The sequence below is a fragment of the Panthera leo genome, chromosome A2, assembly GCF_018350215.1.
Source record: "Panthera leo isolate Ple1 chromosome A2, P.leo_Ple1_pat1.1, whole genome shotgun sequence".
Classification (NCBI taxonomy): Eukaryota; Metazoa; Chordata; class Mammalia; order Carnivora; family Felidae; genus Panthera; species Panthera leo.
The window spans coordinates 30,862,781-30,884,249 of NC_056680.1; the positions used below are offsets into that span (position 1 = coordinate 30,862,781).

Below are 21,469 nucleotides of genomic sequence, written 5' to 3' on the forward strand. Positions count from 1 at the left end.
AGGAACTGTTTTAACTTAATGGTCAGAAAAAGGCTCTCCCAGAAGATGACCTTTGAGCAGACACAGGAATACCAAGAAGGAGCCAGCTATGGAAAATGTCAGGGGACAGAGTGAGGAAAAGGGAACTGTGAAATGACCACAAGTCAGGACTGTGCCATAAGGACCTGATGTAAGACCTGCTGGGTCTTATTAAGGAGTTAGGGATTGAGTCCGAGCACAATGAGAAAGCACTGGGGAATTTGAGCAGGAGGATGTCATATAGTTTAATTTATCGTCATTTCAGGTTCCCTTTCCCTCCCCTCCTCCCCTCTGTCTAGAGTGACTAGCTACTGGGAAACCCAGTGGAATGATGTTTTCCTGTGACATTTCTTCCATGTTTCCAGTGGTAACCTCAGTTTCTTTAATGAACTTCTCCCAGAAGCATGCCCTAAAACTCCCCAATCACCCCTGCTTTGCTTTAGAACATGTAGACACCCAGCCCCTCACTTGGTCTCCATCGCATTGTAAAGAGTCTCCTTCATCTGGCACTTTAGGTTACACCAGGTGACGTTTGAAGTGCCCACCTGCGAAGGGAAGGAGCAGCAGAAGCTGGCATTGACTGGTGACTCCTCATCTTCCGCCGAGTTCTTCGTCACAGTTGCTGTCTTCGCCTTCCTCTACTCCCTGGCTGCCACCGTCGTTTACATTTTCTTCCAGAACAAGTACCGGGAGAACAACCGGGGCCCGCTCATTGTAAGTGGCTTATTTCTTGATATAACTTGTCTCTGTCCCCTCTGATTTCTTTCCTGTGGCTTGAAGGGCTTTGGAGTTATACAAGCCCTCGGGGCGAGTATTTTTTTTTTTTTTTAAATCACATTCCTTTTCATCCACACCTCTTGGATCTGAGACAGAAGCATGATGTCTGCCATTCCTTTGTGCCCCTGAACTGGAAAGGTATCACAAGACTTACTGGAAACCTCTGAAATAAATGGTTGGAAATCTCATGAGATCAAGGGAAGACAAGTGAGGCTTGCTGTAGATTTATTTATAATTCCAGCATTATGGAGCCAGTCAACCGTTTTTCTCACTGGTTATTCAGACAGTGTGACTTGTGCTTATCTGAAATGCACTGTTTTGTTAGTATAGGATAGACTGGGCATAGAAGTGTCCATCCCTGAATACCCCACACACACCAGTCTCTCCTAATCTCTGTCTCTTTCCACCACCAATCCTCCTCCCACTTTCTTTTTCCTTATACACTGATCCAAGGACTCACATGGGTGAAACGAGTACAGCCCAGAATACCCACATGGGGACACACATACACACATATAGGAGCACAACAACTCTTGGAGGGGCACAGTGGCCGGGATAATGGTTAAGGAAATAAATTTTCAACTTCTCAACCTTCACATGTACATTTGCCTAAAATTGATGAGAATGTTCTACAAGTGAAAATACCCGGCTGTCTTCTTTCTTAATTACCTATTCACATTTTACAAAAGAAAAACATCCTTCCTTTCCATCCCAGGTATCACCACACAATACATTGCTAGGAGGCAAAACCATTCAGGTGCTAATTAAAAAGGGACCATTTGAAATATTGACGTTGTTGGCGTTGAAAGCAAGTGATTCTAATGCCTGAGTAATGCACTCTTTTGCATATAAGGAGGTTAACAATTTCTTTATTTCAATAATATTGAAAAGTCCTAATCGACTCATCAGCTGATGGACCATTAAAAAACAATTTCTGATGACAGATCACGATGTGATCAGGACATAGAACTCAGAAGGAATTCAAAGAAATTAATGGCATTGCCATAACAAAACTCCATCTGTTCTCATCTACTCATTTATGCAAGCAAGCTTTCTCAGCACATCTATAGAATGAAAAATGGGAAGAGAATTTAGGCTGAATCATAGCCCATTCTAGAAATAAGTAATATTTGTCCCCCCACAAAAATATATAAACTAATTGAAGAAAAAGCCCCACACATTTCTAATAAAATGTTTACTTTTTAAATTTAATAATTATTAAAATGTATAATACATTTATATTGTTTGGAACAATTGTGCATTAAAAATATTTACTAATAATATCACCCAACCCAAAATAAATTTTTGACACTTAAAACATTAGGGTCATGGGTAAAAGTTATTTCAACTTACAAACGTATATATTCATACATGTAATAGGGTGATTGATAAAATGCTTTCCAATATAAAAAAATATTGTATTAGGGTATAATTTTGTGATGGAAGTACAATGGAAACACAAATCCATACCAAACAAAAATCACATGTAAAATTTGCAACTGCTAAAGAGGAACTCTTTTATTACTTTTTTTTTTTTTAATTTTTTTTTTTAATGTTTATTTATTTTTGAGACAGAGAGAGACAGAGCATGAACGGGGGAGGGGCAGAGAGAGAGGGAGACACAGAACCGGAAGCAGGCTCCAGGCCCTGAGCCATCAGCCCAGAGCCCCACGTGGGGCTCGAACTCACGGACCGCGAGATCGTGACCTGAGCTGAAGTCGGACGCTTAACCGACTGAGCCACCCAGGCGCCCCTCTTTTATTACTTTTTAATGGAAGATAGAGATTATCGAATACTCCATTGGATTCATTTAAAAATGGATACAATGGGTATGTTTTAAAATAGAAATATGTATTGCCAGAAATTATGTTCTTTGAACTATTTAGATTTTTTGTTTGTTTGCTTACTTACTTATTTTGAGAGTGGGTGGGGAGGGGCAGAGAGGGAAAGATAGAATCCCATGCAGACTCCATACTGTCAGCACAGAGCCCAACACAGGACCCGATCCCACAAACTACAAGATCATGACCTGGGCTGAAATCAAGAGTCAGAAGCTTAACCTACTGGCACCCCAAGAACTATGTAGATTTTTAATAAGAACAAAATTAGATGTCAACTATATAGAAGTGGGAACATAATTTTTCAAAATTCTTTTAGGGATTATATAAATAAATTTTACAGATATCTAACCTAATCTATATATTATGGAGACCTGAACTTTAAAATAAGCACAGTTTGAAGGATAACTGGATGAAATCCCAATTTGCAGAGCTTTGTGATTCAGTTTGAAAGGACCCCCCCCCCCAAAATTCAAATTTGTAGCCCTTTAATATGTTATCTTGGAAAAAGAGGAGTAATGCACAGAACTTGAATCTTTGAACCGGTGTCCTTTTCTTTTTTTTTTCTCCCAAATTGAAGCTACTGGTCTTTATGGTTTTAAATTACCTTTAAGAGAGTCACCTAACTTGGGCTTATCCCTCATGTGATATGCAGATATGCGAAAAGATTGCTATATATGTACCACAGAACCAACATGCATGCATCCGTGCATGAGTACATGTGGACACTGTTACAGAATTCTAAAGTCAGAGGAAATGTCCTGACTTCCTGAGAGAAGATGTTGACTCAGCTAGTTTGCTCACCAAGTGGAAAAAGATGTATTTTGTTATATAAAACCACATTCTCCTCATGTGAAATAATCTTGTGAAGGTATGCTGCTTCATCTCTGTGTAAATAGTGTCTCCCATCCAGCAGGATATAATGAAATCCTGAATTGTGTACTACACTGGGTAGGTTCTGTTTTATTACATGGTGGAAGAAGGGGAGGGGCAGGAGAGATCTTTCTAGTAATAAAAAAGGAAAGGCTCCTAGATGAAACTTCCGTGATATTAAACAACTGATATACTCATTACTTAGCAGATGAAAGTTCATTGACAAATGAGCCTGAGTCCTAAGAGTCACAGAAGCAGAATGAATGTCAAGGATCAGTATGATGCCATTACAACTGCAAATGGCGAGCCATTTCAATTCTTTTTTTTTTAATTTTTTTTTATTTTTGAGAGAGAGAGAGAGACAGAGCATGAATGGGGGAGGGTCAGAGATAGAGGGAGACACAGAATCGGAAGCAGGCTCCAGGCTCTGAGCCATCAGCCCAGAGCCCGACGCGGGGCTCGAACTCACGGACCGCGAGATCGTTGACCTGAGCTGAAGTCGGACACTCAACCGACTGAGCCACCCAGGCGCCCCAAGCCATTTCAATTCTGACCCCACCATGAGGAGGCCACAACTGGGGGAGAAAGAGTGGGCTATTCTACCCACCTCTAATTGTGAGTTGGCAGAGGACAGAAAATCCACACCGTGAGCAAGGTCTCAAGAAGGTGGTTCAAACCTAAGAAAACTTTCAAATGCTATGTTAACAATGATGGTACTCGTTTTCAGTCCATCCTGTTTATTCAGAAAGATGGCTACTGATCATTACTTGGTCATCTCAGATCTTGTTACCATCTATTCTTTTTTTGTTGTCACTTTGTTTTTAAGAAAACACACATTATTTCCTTCATTTATTCGTTCTCCAAATCAATCTTTTCCTATGAAACAACAAAGCTACCATATTACAGTGATGTGAACTAATTCAAGCAGTTTAAAGAAGTCAGGTATCATTTTAAGCTAGCTCACATCTACAACAATTTCCCATCTTGCTCTATAGTCCTCTAGGACATGATGTTACACATCAAGCATAGATAAGATCAGTGTATAGGAGAGTGATGAGATTGGTACTGATGTTGGTAATAAGAACAATAATGTCTACTGGTATTGATTGAATTTCTACTAAGTGTGAAGCTAATAGTCACAACAGCCCTAGTTTATGTTATTATTCACATGTAGAGAGGAAAGGGAGGCTCGGAGAGGTACCTGGCTCTCCCAGGTCACATCCCTAATAAAGCATAGAGAGTTTGAACCCAGGTTTCCAACTCCAGGGTCCAAATTCATAACCACCGTGCAAGAGGGTCCAAAGTCCTGACAGGCATTATGCTATGAAGTTAGAGGGGTGGGGGCAGGTAACACCAATTGGTTGATACACCTGGACCACTCCTAGACTGTCTTACCCTGGATACAGAGAAACCAGACCCTACAACCCCTGGACTTTTCTATTCGTTTGATGCCATCATGGCTTTTTATTTGCCTTTGAAATCTATTTGGAGTCCTGGAATGACTGCTATAAATCTCTGATGCTAGAATAACTAGAAGGTTCTGTTTGTGCTGCTGTTTATCTCTGTTGCACATGGAAGATGTCAATGATAGAAAACAAGCTTTAAAAGTGTCCAGGATCAGTAGGTATTATAAATCAGAGATTCCCAGGACTGATTCCTATACATTTGCAAGCAGTTGTGAGAAATTTCAGACAGACTGGGGCCATGCTTACCAATGGCTGTTTTTTTTTTTTTTTAAAGTATCTCTTTCTACTGAATATGTTTGACGGGATGGTACACCTTTAAGTAAAACTGAAAATATGAATGCCTTCAGAAGTAACATAATTGTTAATGATGCTGAATGACGCAATAGCAAGAAAGTCGGGCCAGAAGAATCAACCAGCCAGTGGACGTCACTACAGTGCATGCCTTCTTGTACAGATGAATAAATTACAGTTCTCAGAAAGCAGAAAGGGCCACCTGAATGGTGGCGTGGTTGTGAATTGAAATGTCATATCTGGTTAGATCATTTTGTCACGTTCCTTAGAGTACAGTTTTAAAGCCAATCTTCTGCCTGGATTTCTGTGTCAGGATATTCTGAGCCATTTTCAGATCTCATGTCAAATAGTCACACTGTGAGGCTTTGGGGTTTTTTTCATATTAATGTAAAGTAGATTAAAAAAAAATCTTACAGGGCTGTCAAAATGCTCTAAGAATGAGTACATAACAAACACTGCCCCCATTTTGGTGAATCCTTGTGACAAGAGGTTTGGTTTAAAGTAACTACTCTATACTTACCTGGCAGGGGAGATAGCATGATCACGAAGGTGGTTTTCCCAGGGCGAGGCTTATCCATTGCACTCCGGATGTGCTGACCCCTGCGATTTCCCCAAATGTGGGAAACTCGACTGCATAATTTGTGGTAGTGGGGGACTGCGTTCGCGCTTTCCCGTGGTAAAAAATAAATAAATAAATAAATAAATAAATAAATAAATAAATAAATAAAGTAACTACTCTAGGAATTTAGAAGAATCAATATCCACCGTAAGATTTTGTGGAAAACGAAAAAGCTGCGTTATTTAAGCTCTGCTTTACCCATAAATGTTGACCGAAGGCAGTTTATGGGACCAGCAGTGTTTACCCATTGCAGGCACAGAGTGGTGTCATGGCTCACATTTGTTTTATGTTCAATGCCTTCCAAATATTTTCTCATCTAGCCTCAGAACAACCCTGAGAGAGAAGTAGAGGAATTAGAATCAGCCCCATTCTACAGATTCAATTTACCACCTCTTTAGTGAGCACCAGGCCTTGGAAAATGTGTCCCTGGGAGATTAGAAACCTTGCCTGTTGTCAGAGAAGTTAATGGCAGAAGAAGGACTGAGACTCAGCCCAGTGATCTTATGGGTAATGGCCAAGCACCAGAGTCGTGGATTTTAACCCCCCTGTATGACCTAGTATTTAATAGTTGGAAGCCTTACTTCACCGGTAGAAAGAAGCTAATGATAACACATGCCACAGGGCTGCTGAAAAGAAAGGAGGAGTTAATGCCTACAAGGCACTTTGCACAGGGAAAGGCATACAGTAAGTGATAAATTAATGGCATCTAATGGCCACACTATTATTGCCAATAATTTTTTAAATTTTTTTTTTATTTTTGAGAGAGAGAGATAGAGAGAGAGAGAGACAGAGCACAACCCGGGGAGGGGCAGAGAGAGAGGGAGACACAGAATCAGAAGCAGGCTCCAGGCTCTGAGCTGTCAGCACAGAGCCCGGCGCAGGGCTCGAACTCATGAACATCGAGGTCGTGACCTGAGCCGAAGTTAGATGTTTAACCTATTGAGCCACCCAGGTGCCCCTATTGCCATTAATTTTAATCATTCTCCCACCCACTACTGGTAGGACCTTAGCCCAATAAATAAAAATTGTAGGCAGCTTCCTTTAATTGCTAGCAGCCTTCTCAATTCTTCTTTGCTTAGTGCCTCTACCCCACACTCTCTCCTCTCTCCAATTCCCCCAAGGATGGAGCTTGACTCAGGACTTCTTCTAAGACCACAATTGCTAGGTTGACCCACCCAGTTAACCTTTCTGTTCCTGTGACCCCACTCCATTAGACAACTAGAAGGTGGATTTTTAACCCCCAAAACAAAATAAGGCTCCCTGTTTTCAAGTGTGGGCTAAGGCCATCGCTAAGAGAGAACCAAACAAGGCAGGCAAAGAGCTGATGCTCGGAGTCTCCAATGCTGGTTCCTCCCAACTACATCTTTCTTAGCTGTAATCCAAGATGGAAATCAGAACTGCAGCCTCCGAGCTGAGAAACCTCTCTCCCTCCCCCATCTCTCCCTGCTCTGTCTTTTCTCAACTTGTCAATTCCACTTCATTTCTGTGTATTTTCTTTTAATAGATCATAAGTTCTTCCACAGGCCAAGCAACATGCATTTAGGGGTGAATTTAGAGCATCCAGTCTGGTGGAAATTATTGAATAATTATGAGTCTCCTAGAACTGACCTGCTTTGGTAACTGACAGCAGGTGTACCTCTGAGGTCCACAGGCCAGGGCGCACCCTCCCCAAGTGGGCTGGGCTGATATTCAAGACAACTCCAGAGCATTTCGTACTTGGTGAGAGGATGCGTAGAGACTGTGTTTGAAGTTCTGCCCCAGGTACACTGTATTTGATGCTAAAAAGAATAACATTATTTGAAGCCCACAAAGTATGTATCTTGTTAGTCAGAGGCACACTTGCCAGAATCTGACACTCCAGCCTCTGGGTGTGTGTGTGTGTGTGTGTGTGTGTGTGTTTCCTCCCCACCCTTTGAGACAAGAAGTGTAGACGTTGCGAAAGGGTATGGACTTAACCTTAAATGAACCTTTATCCAAACTACTACACGTTTTGCATCAACAAATATATTTTTCCAGAATTGTACCACAGAGGAAGGGAAATAAAGTAATCCATTTAGAATGTTCCCAGCACACCATCTCCACATTTTATCAGATTTTATAGTCTCAGCTCTTTTCTAGCTTCTTATGATTAGCAACTCCTTAATTTAAACGAAGGTTAATTCCCACTGTATTTGGTGCCATGTTTCTCCAATTAGCTTGTTAAACGTGGTCCAATAGCCTTCATAAAGGCAGTGAGTGGCCCCCACCTCTTCTTATCCGGGGTCGGGGCCGGGGATTCAGAGGGTAGTTTAGCACGTCTGTCCGAACTCCAACTGTTTTTGTCAGATTTCCTTTCATCTCAGAGAACTCATCATTCAGTTAGAAAAGCGGGGACCTGGGGGAGACGTGGCAAAGCCCCAAATGTGTCTTTCCTGCGTGTTTCTTTCTTCCCTTTAAAGCAATATGAAATGGGAAATTTGTCTACTCCATGGCCTACCGCACCCAAGAGAGATCGTTCCCTCTTTCTCAAATGGAATAGTGGTTTTCAGCTGGCGGGCAGGAGGGGGGCACATTTGGCAGCCTCAGGAGACAGTTCTGATGGTCACTACTGGGGGGGAATCCAGGGGTAGAGGCCTGGGATGCTGGTGAGCTTTCTGTAGTGCACAGGACACCACACCACAACCAAGAAATATCGGGCTGAAGATGTCAAGAGTGCTCGGGTTGACAAACCCCAACTTCTAACAACAATCAGCAGCTGTTGAGTACCTGCTGGGCACCGAGTACTATACAAGCTCTTTTCACGTCTTCTCTTTAAAACTTTCATAAATGCTTTTATTTATTTATTTTGAAAGAGAGAGAGAACGTGAGCGGGGGAGGGTGGTGTGGACAGAGGATCTGAAGCAGGCTCCAAGCTGAAAAGCAGGAGATCGTGAGCTGACAAAGTCGGGTGCTTAACCCACTAAATCACCCTAGGGACCTTCTCTTTAAATCCTTAAAGTAACCTTTCAAGTTTGATATTTAAATTCCAATTTTTGAGATGCAGAAACTGAGGCTGAAGAAGTGTAAGAGACTTGCCCCCAGGTTTCTTGCCCCAGAGGCAATTCAGGTCTTTCTGACCTCTGCTCAAAACTTGCTTCATTTTTATCTGAATCTACTTCTCGCTGTGCTCATTTCTTGTGATCTAAGGACCTCACTCACCCTTGGCTGTTGGCTACTCTTACCCTGTCTTGTGTTTCCTCTTGTAGCTACCACCAACACATAAACTCACACACACGTCTCAGTGTTAGAACCTTTATCTTCAAAGCTCTGCTTTCTGATCTAGCTGCCAAACTACAGAGGAAAATGGTGCCATATCCAATTCCTTAACCAATTTTAGATGTTAACCTGGAAATTAACTCTTGTATTTCTCCCAGAAGACTTCAAGAGCTTTTATACTCGTCCTGACTCCATCTCTAAGTATGAAATTTAAGCCAGTTTGAATGTTTCCACGTAGCTCAGGGCATGAGTTTAAACTCCGGAGTACAAGTCATTTCGTGGGACTCCCAAAGTGGTAGAAACTTGGGAAGGAAGCGGGCAAAGATATTTCCAATTCAATTAACAGCTATACGCAATTTTTAAAAATAATTCATCCTCTGTTCGTTTCTCCTTCTAGTACCCTCAGACACTGTTGGCTTTTAGTTTTGTGTTTCACTCAAACTAAAGTTGATGTGGTATTTCCTTTTTGATTCCAAGACAAAGCTCTTTCTTGGATTCAAGAGTAATGATCTTGGCTGCTTAAGCTCTTGTAGTTCCCAGGCCCTGAGCTAGGCACCAGAGACACATAGGTCCTGGCCTCAAGCTATTTGCTTTACTCTTAGTAGCCTTGATCTCTCACAGAAGATAGTAAGGGGCCAGTGGTTACGAATTGAGGTTCCATACCCAGACTGCCTGGGCCCCAATCTTGGTACCAGCAGTCATCTGTGTAACTCTGGACAAGTTCTAGAACCCCTCCATGTTTCTGTTTCTTCACCTGTGAAATAGAGGTAACGGCGATTCCTAACCTCTTAAATTGTTGGTCAGATTAAATGAGTTAGGACACGTGAAGCTCTTACAAGAACGGCAGGTGCTCATTAATGCGAGCCATCGTTTTCATCAGCCTTATATTATTATCTACCCTGGTGTTTATTAAATCTCAATGGGTTGATCAGCTGCAAAACAAACCCACTGACTTTCTCATCTTTCACAAATGCTTTGGAAGTCTTCCTGTTGCACTGTTAACACCAAACCCTATTTTACATTGTTTCTTATTCTTTGTGCCTCCAAAGCATAAGCTGCTCTCGTTACAGACAAATGCAGTCAATTCTAAGGTGGGGTTTCACACTGTCTGGCCTTTACATCACTCGCTTCCCCCTCTCTTGGCTCTCCTACCCCCAGCCTGGCACTCAGATCTCATAATTCAGGGAAAAGGGGAGAAAGAACAGAACCCCATTAAACTAACCAGGCTCCAGAGAACTGGAGCTTGAATCCCTTCTCAGCTGGCAAGTCTGAAAATAGCAGGAGAGTGTGAAGAGCCCCATTGTGTAACAGGAAGAAACTTGAGGAAATTTGATTGTTTGGGGGCATCCAGCTGAGAAATGAGGTTCAGACTTTCACCCTCCTCCTATCATTTTTTGAAAGTGGTGAAATCTTGCCCACCCCACTCCACCCCCACAAAGGCAAAAATATCCCTACTATTTCCTAAGTTTATTTCTTGGATTCCAGAACAAGCAGACACTCACAAAGAGACGCAGCTTTGGATTCACTGGGGCTCTCAGCCATTTAAGGATGCCTTGCACCAACACCCACGGTTCATTAAACTTTCAAATAATTGGCACAAAGTCCAGAGCTTGAATTTTTATTTTTATTTTTTTGCAACCCTCTGAGCTCCTTCTCCCTGCTGGGCATCTTCATTTCCATTGCTTATTAGTAGGACCCTAATCAAAGCCGCAGAGCCACGCAAGGAAATGCTTCAAAATTTGCCCTGGGAACACAAAGGAAGTAACGCCAGATAAAAACTAGCTTGGATCCCTTGGCGGGGGTGGGTATTGAAAATACCTGAGAGGCTGGCCCAGCTGTGATTTCATCTTCACTACCTACTACCTACCTATCTGAGACCTATCACTTTGAATCTGCCTCCATGTGGTTCCGAAACGTCTAAGAAACCTTTGAATGATTCATTGGCTGTCTCAAGGAATAAACAACTAAGCCTGAATTGTAATGAGTTTTATTGGTGGCCAGGTGGATTCACTAGCCAATTGGCTAGCCAAACTTATGGGCAGAAAAATAGGTCGATTTTGGCAACCTAGAAGTTACAAGGCTAAAAACAAATTATTACAGTGGAAAAATAACTTAGGAAAATTGCAGTTGAGCTAGAGAAAATCAGGCTGAGATGTCTGGCGTTTTACCACGGTGCTTACTGCCACCCGTGTTGCTCTTGGAAATAGGAAAATGAAAATCCAAAAATGTCTATCAGCTTCTGAAGCACCCACTCTGTGTGCAAGACATATGGGGACTGCAGTAGCATGAAATACAGACTTTTATATTCATTATTATAAACTACTCTAGTTTCTTCCATTTGGATGGCTATATAATATTTCATTTTATAGAGATAATGTGAATTGTTTAACCAATCTCTTATTGTTAGACTTTGAATTTTTCTCTCTCACAAGCAAGGCTAGAATAATCAGCCTTGTGCTCCAATCTTAACACATTTTAAATCATTTCTTTGGGATAAAAACCCAGAAATTTTCTTTTTTTTTTTTTTTACATCCGAAAGCGTTTACAGTATCATGACTTTATTCATACTGATTTGCTTCATCATATGCAAAAAAAAAACAGAAATTTTCTTACTGGATTTTAAAGCAGAAATTTCTTTAAATCTGTGAAAAGCGTGTCCTTTAACAAATTACCTCTGAACTGAGTGAAAATTGGGATTCCAACCCTTGACTCTACCCTAGACCCTGCAATCGTATGGCTGTTGGAGAAAAGATCTCCCAAAGAGATCAGCAAAGAGAATTTTCTTCCCAGAGAGGAAAACAATAACGCAAAACTGCCCTGAGGATGCTGCCACTGACACACTGGCTTTGAAACTTGAGATACTAAGGGGACATCAGAAGTCGATTCAAGCCATATTTAAGTAGGCAGAAGCTGGGGCTTTAATTACCAAGGAGAAATCCCCAAGACAGGCATTAATCTGCATGGCAGCATAAGCTTAGCCCCATCTCTGGACTCCTCCTTTGGCAGGTATCCTTTCTCATGGAGGCTCAGTAGTGAAGTTTCAGGTCATTAATTACTCCTCAGGCCACAAACAGAAGAAGGAAACGAAAATACAGAAATTCCATGACATGAGTTCTTAAAATAATGGAATGGCTTACAGGTTTCATCCTGGGGTTTCTCCAATGGCTGACGTTCCGTATGTGGCAAGCCAGCGGCTGCTTGGGGAACCGCAAGATCAGTAAGAGTCTTGCCGGCCCTGTCGGCTGCCCAGCAACCTCCTGAGCGCCTCTGCATAAATCTGGTGGCTCTTTTCAAACCCCCAAGTAAGCTGTTTCCCGCAACTTGCCTTGGCTCTTTTTCCCCCACTTGTGTCAATTGTTGATGAAGGATTGAAAAAACCAACAGCAAACAACATGGGATTAATGTCCCTGTTTAGAAGATCCAACTCTGGGGGAGCCCATTCTGGGCTTTATGAACCCCGCATGCCTTAGAGATCAGCACAGTTACGGGGAATGGGCTCAGGAAGGGGCTGCAGAAAGGTCAGAGTTGATTCATATTAGGTTCTAGGTATGGAGACTTTTTTTGAGAGAGACAGAGCACAGACACACGCATGCTAGCAGAGAAGGGGCAGAGGGAGAGAGAGCAAATCTTCAGCAGGGTCCACGCTCAGCACAGAGCCCCATGTGGAGCTCCATCCCATGACCCCAGGATCGTTACCTGAGCTGAAACCGAGAATCGGCTATTCAGTCAACTGAGCCACCCAGACACCCCCATATGTAGATTCTTAATGAAGGGGTCTCCTACCTCCTGTCTTCTGTTTTTCTAGCCATCATTTCAAACATCTGTAGTTTGTGGAAATGAAGACTGGCTCCTCACTCCAGCATTCAAGGCCTCCAAAGCCGTGACCTCTTCACCTACTTTTCAGAGCTGTCTCCTTCCAATCCCTAATCACTTGTTTTAGCCAAACTGGAGCCCTTATCATTCCCCCAAGATAGTTACTGCACCTCTGTCTGCCACTAGGAATGGTCTTTCTCCTCACCTCTCCCATCTCAGCCTATCAAAGTTAGACTCATCACCAAAGACTCCTCTCCAATGCCGTGTGTTCCATGAAATATTCCTTTACCTTTCAAATCTACCTTCACCTTCCACACCTTTCATATTCCTAAAGATCTATGAATTCCTGCTTTTCAGACCTCCACGGCTCTGTGTGAAAAAGGTTTTGTGTATGAAAACCATTACTACATTGTATTTTAGTTAGACGTGGTTTTATCTGATTCCCCGATTCATTGTTAAACATCTGAAGGGCAAAGACTATTTCTAACACAGCTATAGTTCCCTAACATCGGTATTAAAAGTGAAATGGGGGGCGCCTGGGTGGCTCAGTCGGTTGAGCGTCCGACTTCGGCTCAGGTCACGATCTCACGGTCCGTGAGTTTGAGCCCCGCGTCAGGCTCTGGGATGATGGCTCAGAGCCTGGAGCCTGCTTCTGATTCTGTGTCTCCCTCTCTCTCTGACCCTCCCCTGTTCATGCTCTGTCTCTGTCTCAAAAATAAATAAACGTTAAAAAAAAAAAATTTAAAAAAAAAAGTGAAAAGGGGGGACACCTGGGTGGCTCAGTCGGTTGAACGTCTGACTTCAGCTCGGGTCATGATCTCACAGTCTGTGGGTTCGAGTCCCGCATCAGGCTCTGTGCTGACAGCTCAGAGCCTGGAGCCTGTTTCTGATTCTGTGTCTTCCTCTGTCTCTGACCCTCCCCTGCTCATGCCCTGTCTCTCTCTCTCTCTGTCAAAAATAAATAAACATTAAAAAATTAAAAAAAAAAAAAGTGAAATGGGGTGCCTGTGTGACTCAGTCAGTTGAGCATCTGACTCTTGATTTGGCTCTTGATTTGGCATGATCCCAGTCCCAGGGTTGCAGAATCAAGCCCTGTGTCAGGCTCCATGCTGAGTGTGGGGCCTGCTTGGGATTCTCTCTCTCTCTCTCTCTCTCTCTCTCTATCTCTATCTCTATCTCTCTCTCCCGCCCCCCATCCCTCTCCCCTACTCACATGCTCTATTTCTAAAAAAAAAAAAAAAAAAAGGGAAATGAATGACCTTTCATGCTAGACCTCAAGAATAGTGTCTGTTATAACCCTTCACACATTTGTCGAATTCCTCCTTTGTGCCAGGAACTGAGGTCAGCACTAGCTGCACATAACAAATGTCTCCTCCAAGAGAAATATGAGAATTCCCAAAAGCTCCAGTTGGGGTGTCCATGGCTCTTGAACTAGAACTTCAGTCCCCACATGCATTTGACTTTCCATTTAGACCAATCATACATCTATCTGAGAGTTCCTCATGCAACCCTGTGTCCCAGGATAGCAAAGCAAGCAACAGGTAAGCTATAGTTCAACTCAATGTCCTTCTCTGATTTTTTTCTACCTATTGAACCAAATTGCTCTAACAGGACTTAGGTTTCATCAAAATTCCACTTCTAACTATGGGGCTTTTTTGTATGTGCTCTTAACTATGTCTTTTGCTACAAGATTATTCAGAGCCTCCTCTCCTATCTTAAGCATTGTTCTTGCAACAAAGACTGATACCTGCTGACTTTGAGTAAGGCATTATGCTAGACACAGTTGCCTAAGCCTGCGTCTCTCCATCCTCTTTTGCCCTCTCATTTCATAGTTTATCTCTCCAAAACAGAAATACTTTCCTTCCCCAAAGCTCTGGAATTAGGGACAGAGGTCAGAAATTAAATGCTATCTCATCACTCTTGTTTAGAAATACAGAATCCTTATTGGTGTGTGAAAGTGGGAAATAGGAACCCATTTTTCCCATCTAAAGTTGAACAACAGCAAAGTAGAAGTGAAGGGATAGATTTAAATTAGAAAGACTATATTAAATCAGACCAAATCAAAGCCGATTTCACTGCAGGAAATGTATGCAGGAAAAGGTGTAATTATGAAAACTTGATATTCTGCTGCCGTTATGCATATTCACTTTATGAACTTCGACCTCCAGAAGCCACCTAGGACTGCTTCCCCATTTTTAATAAGTATTGAGAATGAGGCATTTCCTGAAGGGATTAAAGGAGGGAGGAGGATTTTTTTTTTTTTTTTAAGCTTAGCAGCAACATTAAAACAAAGGAACAACTATTCTTCTGGGTTTTGTGTGTGCTTTAAAAATACTCCAAATAAAACGAACCTTTGGGGAATCAGCAAAGAATTATGGCTTGGCAATTAGGGGGAACACTGATCCATCAGGGGAAAAAAATCTCGCTATTAATTGCAACTTCTAAATAACATCAGTGAGTCTCTTGTGCAGTTGCTGGGAATACTTACCTTGGGCAAAGGGGGTTTTCAGAGGGTTCCCAGAGGACTCAGTAACTTAAAGACCCGGGCTAACAGCTGGATCATGTTCTAGTCAATAGGACACCACAGCGGTTAAAACCGTCCTGGAGAGGGACAAACTGGGAATTAGCTCGGACTGGCCCATTCATTCATTCTATGTGGCTGCCAGCCTCATAGATACTCTGTGGGGTTTTACCACACTTTAGGGAGCCTATTAAACAAGGGCGTCAGGACTGTTGAGGGGCTGATTTTTGTATGCCATCTCTCCCACCCCCGAAGTAAAAATCAATGCTGGGAACCCCTGAATTCCATCAGTCTTCAAGGATGTAAAACTGCAGGTATAACCATGAGTGCTGTGAGCTGCTTCGAAATCGTTACTCCTTTTGTCCTCCATCTTACCAATGGGGGCCCAGGGAAGTTGTCACTTGCCCAAAGTCACACAGCCTGTTCCAGAAAGCTCCATTATCGTCCAGTTTGTCTGAGTCCACCAAGAAAGGCTGACGTGAATCAGCCTCCTCATGCCCCTGTCTTCCCATTATTCCATGTCAGTCTGGTTCAGGGCAGAGGCTGTGTGAAAGGAACATGTGGGTAGTGCTGTGAATTTTCTTGTCTTCATTTACATCAAAACAATGGCTGGCTTGGGGACAGGATGCCTCCACTGAAGTTGAGATAGATTTAACTCTGTTTTGCAAAGAACATTCACTTCTGAGACGGACCAAATTTCAGCCTCCCAGGTGGGTGCATCAGTTAGTGAAGCCATTAGTTGAATGTCAAGGCTTTTTTTTTTCTTTTCCCTCCTAGAATCAGGGCTCTGCTTTCCCTGCTGTGGATGATGAATCTAAAATATTTATGTGGCTTTATAATGACTATTTAGCATTTAAGGCACCTGATATTTGCCAAAGTGCTTGACAATCAGTATTTATTAACAGGAAAATAACTGCTAGAAAATCTGTGCTGTGATATTTAGGGAGCAGGTTCCTTTGTGGCCATAGGGTATTTCTGGGAACAATGTTGGGGCCTGTGATTCAGAGTGAAATTCTGAATTGGCGGACTTCTGCCTAAGACCTCATACTTGAACTTCCCCCTAGTTTGCTAGACTTTATTCCAATAATCCTGAAGGATAGCATGATTTGATGCATTGCATTAATTCATTAAGCACTTCTTAAGTGTCAAGTCAGAGTTCAGGATGAAAAATTAATAAGATTCTGTCCAAGTCTGGGTTAGGTGCTCCTCCCATGATGCCCTGTGTTTTGACTTAATGGATGCTTCTCCACATTGGGATGGCAGCTGGGTGGGGATAAAATCTGGCAATGTCTGGATACGTTTTTGGTTGTCGCTACTGGAGAGGGTGCTACTGGCATGTACTTGTAGAGACCCAGGATGGAGTTCAACATCCTGGAGCGCCCAGGCCAACAAAGAGTTATCTGGTCCAAAATGTCAATCAGTGCCAAGGTGGAGGAATTCTGTTGCAAGCCTTATCTCTCAGGTGTATAATTGTGTGAGTACATCTCAGCCTCTTCCCTGAAGATCTTATTTTTTAAGTTTATTTATTTATTTTGAGAGAGAGAGAGAGAGTGTTCAGGCAAGGGGCTGAGAGAGGGAGAGAGAGAGAATCCCAAGCAGGCTCCTTGCTATCAGTTCAGAACCAGATGTGGGGCTTGACTTCACAACTGTGAGATCATGACCTGAGCCGAGATCACGAGTCAGCTGCTTAACCAACTGAACCACCCAGGTGCCGCTCCCCTTAAGATATTTGAGTGCAGAGAGACCATTTCTTACTTCTCATCGTATCCCAGCACCTAACACATACAATATAAAACTTAGTACGTGATGTTCAAATGAATTAACAAAGACAGTATCCTGTCCCTCTGGGAGCCTGAACCCATGATGTCTGGAATGGAGATAGGTAAACAGGCAATTTAGGGATAAAATGTGGTATGGTCTTCAAAGTACAGTCAGATAAGAACTACTTTGTGTGACCTTATAGTTTGTCACCCAAACAGACATATTGTGAAACTGAATGTGAACACGGTCAAGTAATGAAGGCAGGACAACAGGTGAAACCCTGCAAATGGCCTGTCCTAAACAAACGAGGCACAGTTAGAGCCCACATGTTACACACATGAGCTAGGTGTTAGACATATAGAGGAGTTCATGGGGAGTTGGAAAGTTTCCATTGCTTGTTACGCTATAAAAAGTTCATAGAAATAGGGGCACCTGGGCGGCTTGGTTGGTTGAACGTCCGACTTCGGCTCAGGTCACGATCTCACATTTTGTGGGTTCGAGCCCTGCTTCAGGCTTTGTGCTGACAGAGGGGAGCCTGCTTCAGATTCTCTGTCCCCCTCTCTCTCTGCCCCTCCCCTGCTCATGCATGTGCATGCATTCTCTGTCTCAAAAATAAACATTTAAAAAAAAATTTAAGTTAATAGAAATAAATAAATAAAACCTTGCTAAAGGCTTATTCTTAATTCCAGGCCCCCATTTCAGGCCTGCCCTCTGCCAAGTGCTCTGAGGCCAACAGCTACCTCCTCTGCTTCTTAAACCTTCTTCCATCAGCCTCGCCAGCCTTCCAGATTTTCCTTCTTCCATGATCCCCTGCTGCCCTTTTGATCACAAACGTAGCGCCGTCCCAGCCTGAATCTCCACACCCATTAGCCTTGCTCAGTCACCAAGCGTTCCTCCCTGCACAGGAACCAGTTAGAAGTAGCAGATAAAAATAATCTTCCCCAGATACGGTTCTCATGGCTCCGAGCTCCAGGTGAGGTCTCTGTAATGCTGTGGCTACAGACCGAAGAGCTAGGCTAACTCTCCCTGGGGTTGGGGGGAAAAGCTTTACCGAAGAGATAATATTCAAACACACTATCTTCAGCTTATTCAAAGGAAATTTAATTGTGAATCCCTTGGAAACATGAGGGGACAAGTCTGGGCTTCATGTTTCCTGGGTGGGTAGAACTATTTCCAGCAGCAAGCATACTTTGTCGGGAGGAGATAGAAGCAGGTCAGAAAGATCTTATGTAGAAACGTGTTAAAGAGTGAAGTGAATAACGAGTGTGGTTTGTGACTTCTCCAAGCCTAGGCTTTGGAAGAAAGACACTGAGGCTTCAAGTTAACTTCCTATTTGTACTAAACTCTATTTCAGAGTTTAACATCTTTAGTGCAGTTATCATGAAAATAAACATCTACTTTGGTATAATCCAAAGTGTCATGGTTTTGTTATGAGTAAATATTAGGAAAAATAAAGTTACTATCTCCAACTTTAGTGAAATAACTTGCTTTATTCTATAGTCCCCTCTGATACATAACTGCAACAGAGAAATACCCAACTGAAACTATAATATGCCGTGTCTTCCTAAACTAGATTAAGAAGATTCTCCTTGCCACAAGATCAACAGCATCCATCACCTTTATATAGATTGAGATTTCGCTACTTGGTATGAGTTTGATGTCAAGTGGACCTTTCAGACTAAAATGTTACTGGTATTTGATATTCTCCATTCCAGCTGGCTTTCTTCGAATACACGAAACAAACACCAGATGGTAATTTGTATAAGGATAAGGGAACTGGTGCTAATTTTAGAAAGTTCTTGGCCATTTCCCTCACCCAAAGTTAGGAAGGGAATTCTCAGTTGGAATGACTTTCCAAGTTTCAAGAAGCAGCTGTCTGATTTTCTTAAAACTGTGCCATCATTCTGCTTAACAGTATGTCAGGCCAGACCACAGTATTCCATGCATAGAAAAACCTGTCATCTAAATCTTCTTCCCAGTCATCGGTAAACACATCAACCGGGACAAAGGTGGACCTCAGAAACCCATGACCCAGTGACCCACAGACACTCCCTTTCCTCATTCACTCTACCCCTAACCACTGCCATGTCAAGGTAGTCAAACTGGTTGAACCAGTTTTTAATCTCTGGTCTGAACTGTCAAGTGGTAAATCTCACCAAAAAGGCTCACTGGTGAGAACTAAATGGAAGGTGTGCTGATGCAGAGACGGGGCAAAGCCAGGCCTGTTGGCAATTTGTGAAACAGACGGCCCTGCAAATATGATTCTCACACTCAGCTGTGAGGTAAACTGTGAACCGGGAAGCAACAGGTGGCCGGTAAAGGCAAGGCTTCAATGCGGTCTGCGTGTTTACATTTAGCTCTTAGAGACTGAAATCTTTCTAATTGAATTCAACAAACACTTACTGAGAAGTCATTATGTGCAAAACACTATGCTAAGCTCTGAGGTCCAGAGAAAGTTGAATTTTCGGGGGTCCTAGCTTAAGGGCTATTTGGCTCACTCTGCCAAGAGGGAAGAACAAACTGTTATATAAGAAGAGAGGAAGAACAAGGGATTGATTCCAACCATAGAAGCAGAATTTTTTTTTTTTTTTTTTTTTCCTGAGGAGCAGAAAGTCTAATGTGAAAACAAAGGTTGATTCTCTATGGGCAAATATGGTAGGAAGCTTCTTCCATGACGAGAGAAATAGAGTGAGGTAGAGAACACAGAAGAGGGCAGAAGGAGGTGTGTGCGGGTGTGTGTGAGTGTGGGTTGTTGGTGAGGGTCAGTGTGGATGTGTGTGGAGTGAGGGTGTTTGTGAGTATGGGTATATGTGAGTGAGGATATGTGTGGTGAGGTGTGTGAATGTGTCTGAGGGTGAGTATATTTAAAGCTGGAGGGTTTATAAGCGATGAATCATGGGAATCTACCCCCAAAACCAAGAGCACACTGTATACACTGTATGTTAGCCAACTTGACAATAAATTATATATTTTTTTAAAAAGCTGGAGGATTTAGTAGGCGATGAGGCTATTAAAGATGAGATAAGCCTAGGGGCGCCTGGGTGGCTCAGTCGGTTGAGCGTCCGACTTCGCTCGGGTCACGATCTCACGGTCCGTGAGTTCGAGCCCCGCGTCGGGCTCTGTGCTGACAGCTCAGAGCCTGGAGCCTGTTTCAGATTCTGTGTCTCCCTCTCTCTCTGGCCCTCCCCCCGTTCATGCTCTGTCTCTCTCTGTCTCAAAAATAATAAATAAATGTTTAAAAAAAAAAAAAAAAAAAGATGAGATAAGCCTAATTGTGGAGCATAGATTTATATTCTATAAAAGATCTCTGACCCCCCACCTCCTCCTTCCAAAAAAAAAAAAAAAATGTTCCCAAGGTAGGATAACTTCTAAGACACTTATCTACACTTTTGGAAGTTTTCCCTTGGAGAAGGATATTAGCAAACCAGTGTTTTAAAAAGCTTATGTTAACAACTAGATAATATGGTAATGGAGGTAGGGGGCTGATTAGCAGACAATTGCAATAGTGTAAAGAGGAAGCGATAAGAGTCTTGTCAAACCCAAACTCTTTCTTGAGCACATACTACATACTTACTACATACTACATGTCGGGCATGAAACCCCAAGGGCTCTGCATGCATTATCCATTTCAAGTTCACAGAAAGCCTAGGAGCTAAGTGTTTTTGCTCCCATTTTAAGGGAGGCCCAAGGTAAGTAACATGGCAGGTGAACGGCTGAGCCAGAAGTGCGTCCAGATCTGTCTGGTCCAGGGCCTGGGCTGGTAGTCACCACCTTACACTATCCCAAAGGACACCAGGAGGGAGAAGGAGCTAAACAAGGCTCCCCAGTATGAAATGAGCCAATACCTGCAAAAGGAAGAGTAGGGTTGGCGGTGGCGGGGGGACATGGAGTTCTTTTCAAACAACTTAAATTGGAGGACTGTGGGCATCCATGTATGGATAGTAGCAAAAAGATCAGTGCAGATCTGAAATTCAGAGAACATGAGAATGTGGAGAGGGACTAGGAATGAAAGGAGAAGCTATGACTTCAGAATTCCCGTATCTTAGGGCTAAATAAGGAAAGGGCTCTCAAAGAAGACCTCAGAACTTAAGGTAGCAGTGCTGACCATGAGAAGCTCTCCCTTCTAAAGGGTTTTGATATGAAAAGGGAGGAGATTTTCTTTAACTACCCCTAGCCAAAGAGAAGATTTTGAAATACCGTGGTACTTCCTACCATGAGTATAATTTTAATGGGGTACACAGAACCCACACATACATCT

At 42.7% G+C, this 21,469-nt stretch overlaps 1 protein-coding gene and 2 non-coding genes across 3 annotated transcripts in view; 2 read left to right on the plus strand and 1 right to left on the minus strand.

Moving 5' to 3' along the window:
* SYNPR (synaptoporin) overlaps positions 1-21,469 on the plus strand; it is a 313,659-nt gene that overhangs the window by 264,475 nt on the left and 27,715 nt on the right. The window contains exon 4 of the mRNA XM_042927530.1: positions 534-732. Coding sequence (XP_042783464.1) covers positions 534-732 — 199 coding nt within the window. The remainder of the gene's footprint in view (positions 1-533; positions 733-21,469) is intronic.
* LOC122214711 lies at positions 5,776-5,939 on the plus strand. Its single transcript, XR_006200086.1, has one exon. It is a non-coding gene; the product is annotated as a U1 spliceosomal RNA (small nuclear RNA).
* Positions 11,644-11,706, minus strand: LOC122214687. Its single transcript, XR_006200061.1, has one exon. It is a non-coding gene; the product is annotated as a small nucleolar RNA Z39 (small nucleolar RNA).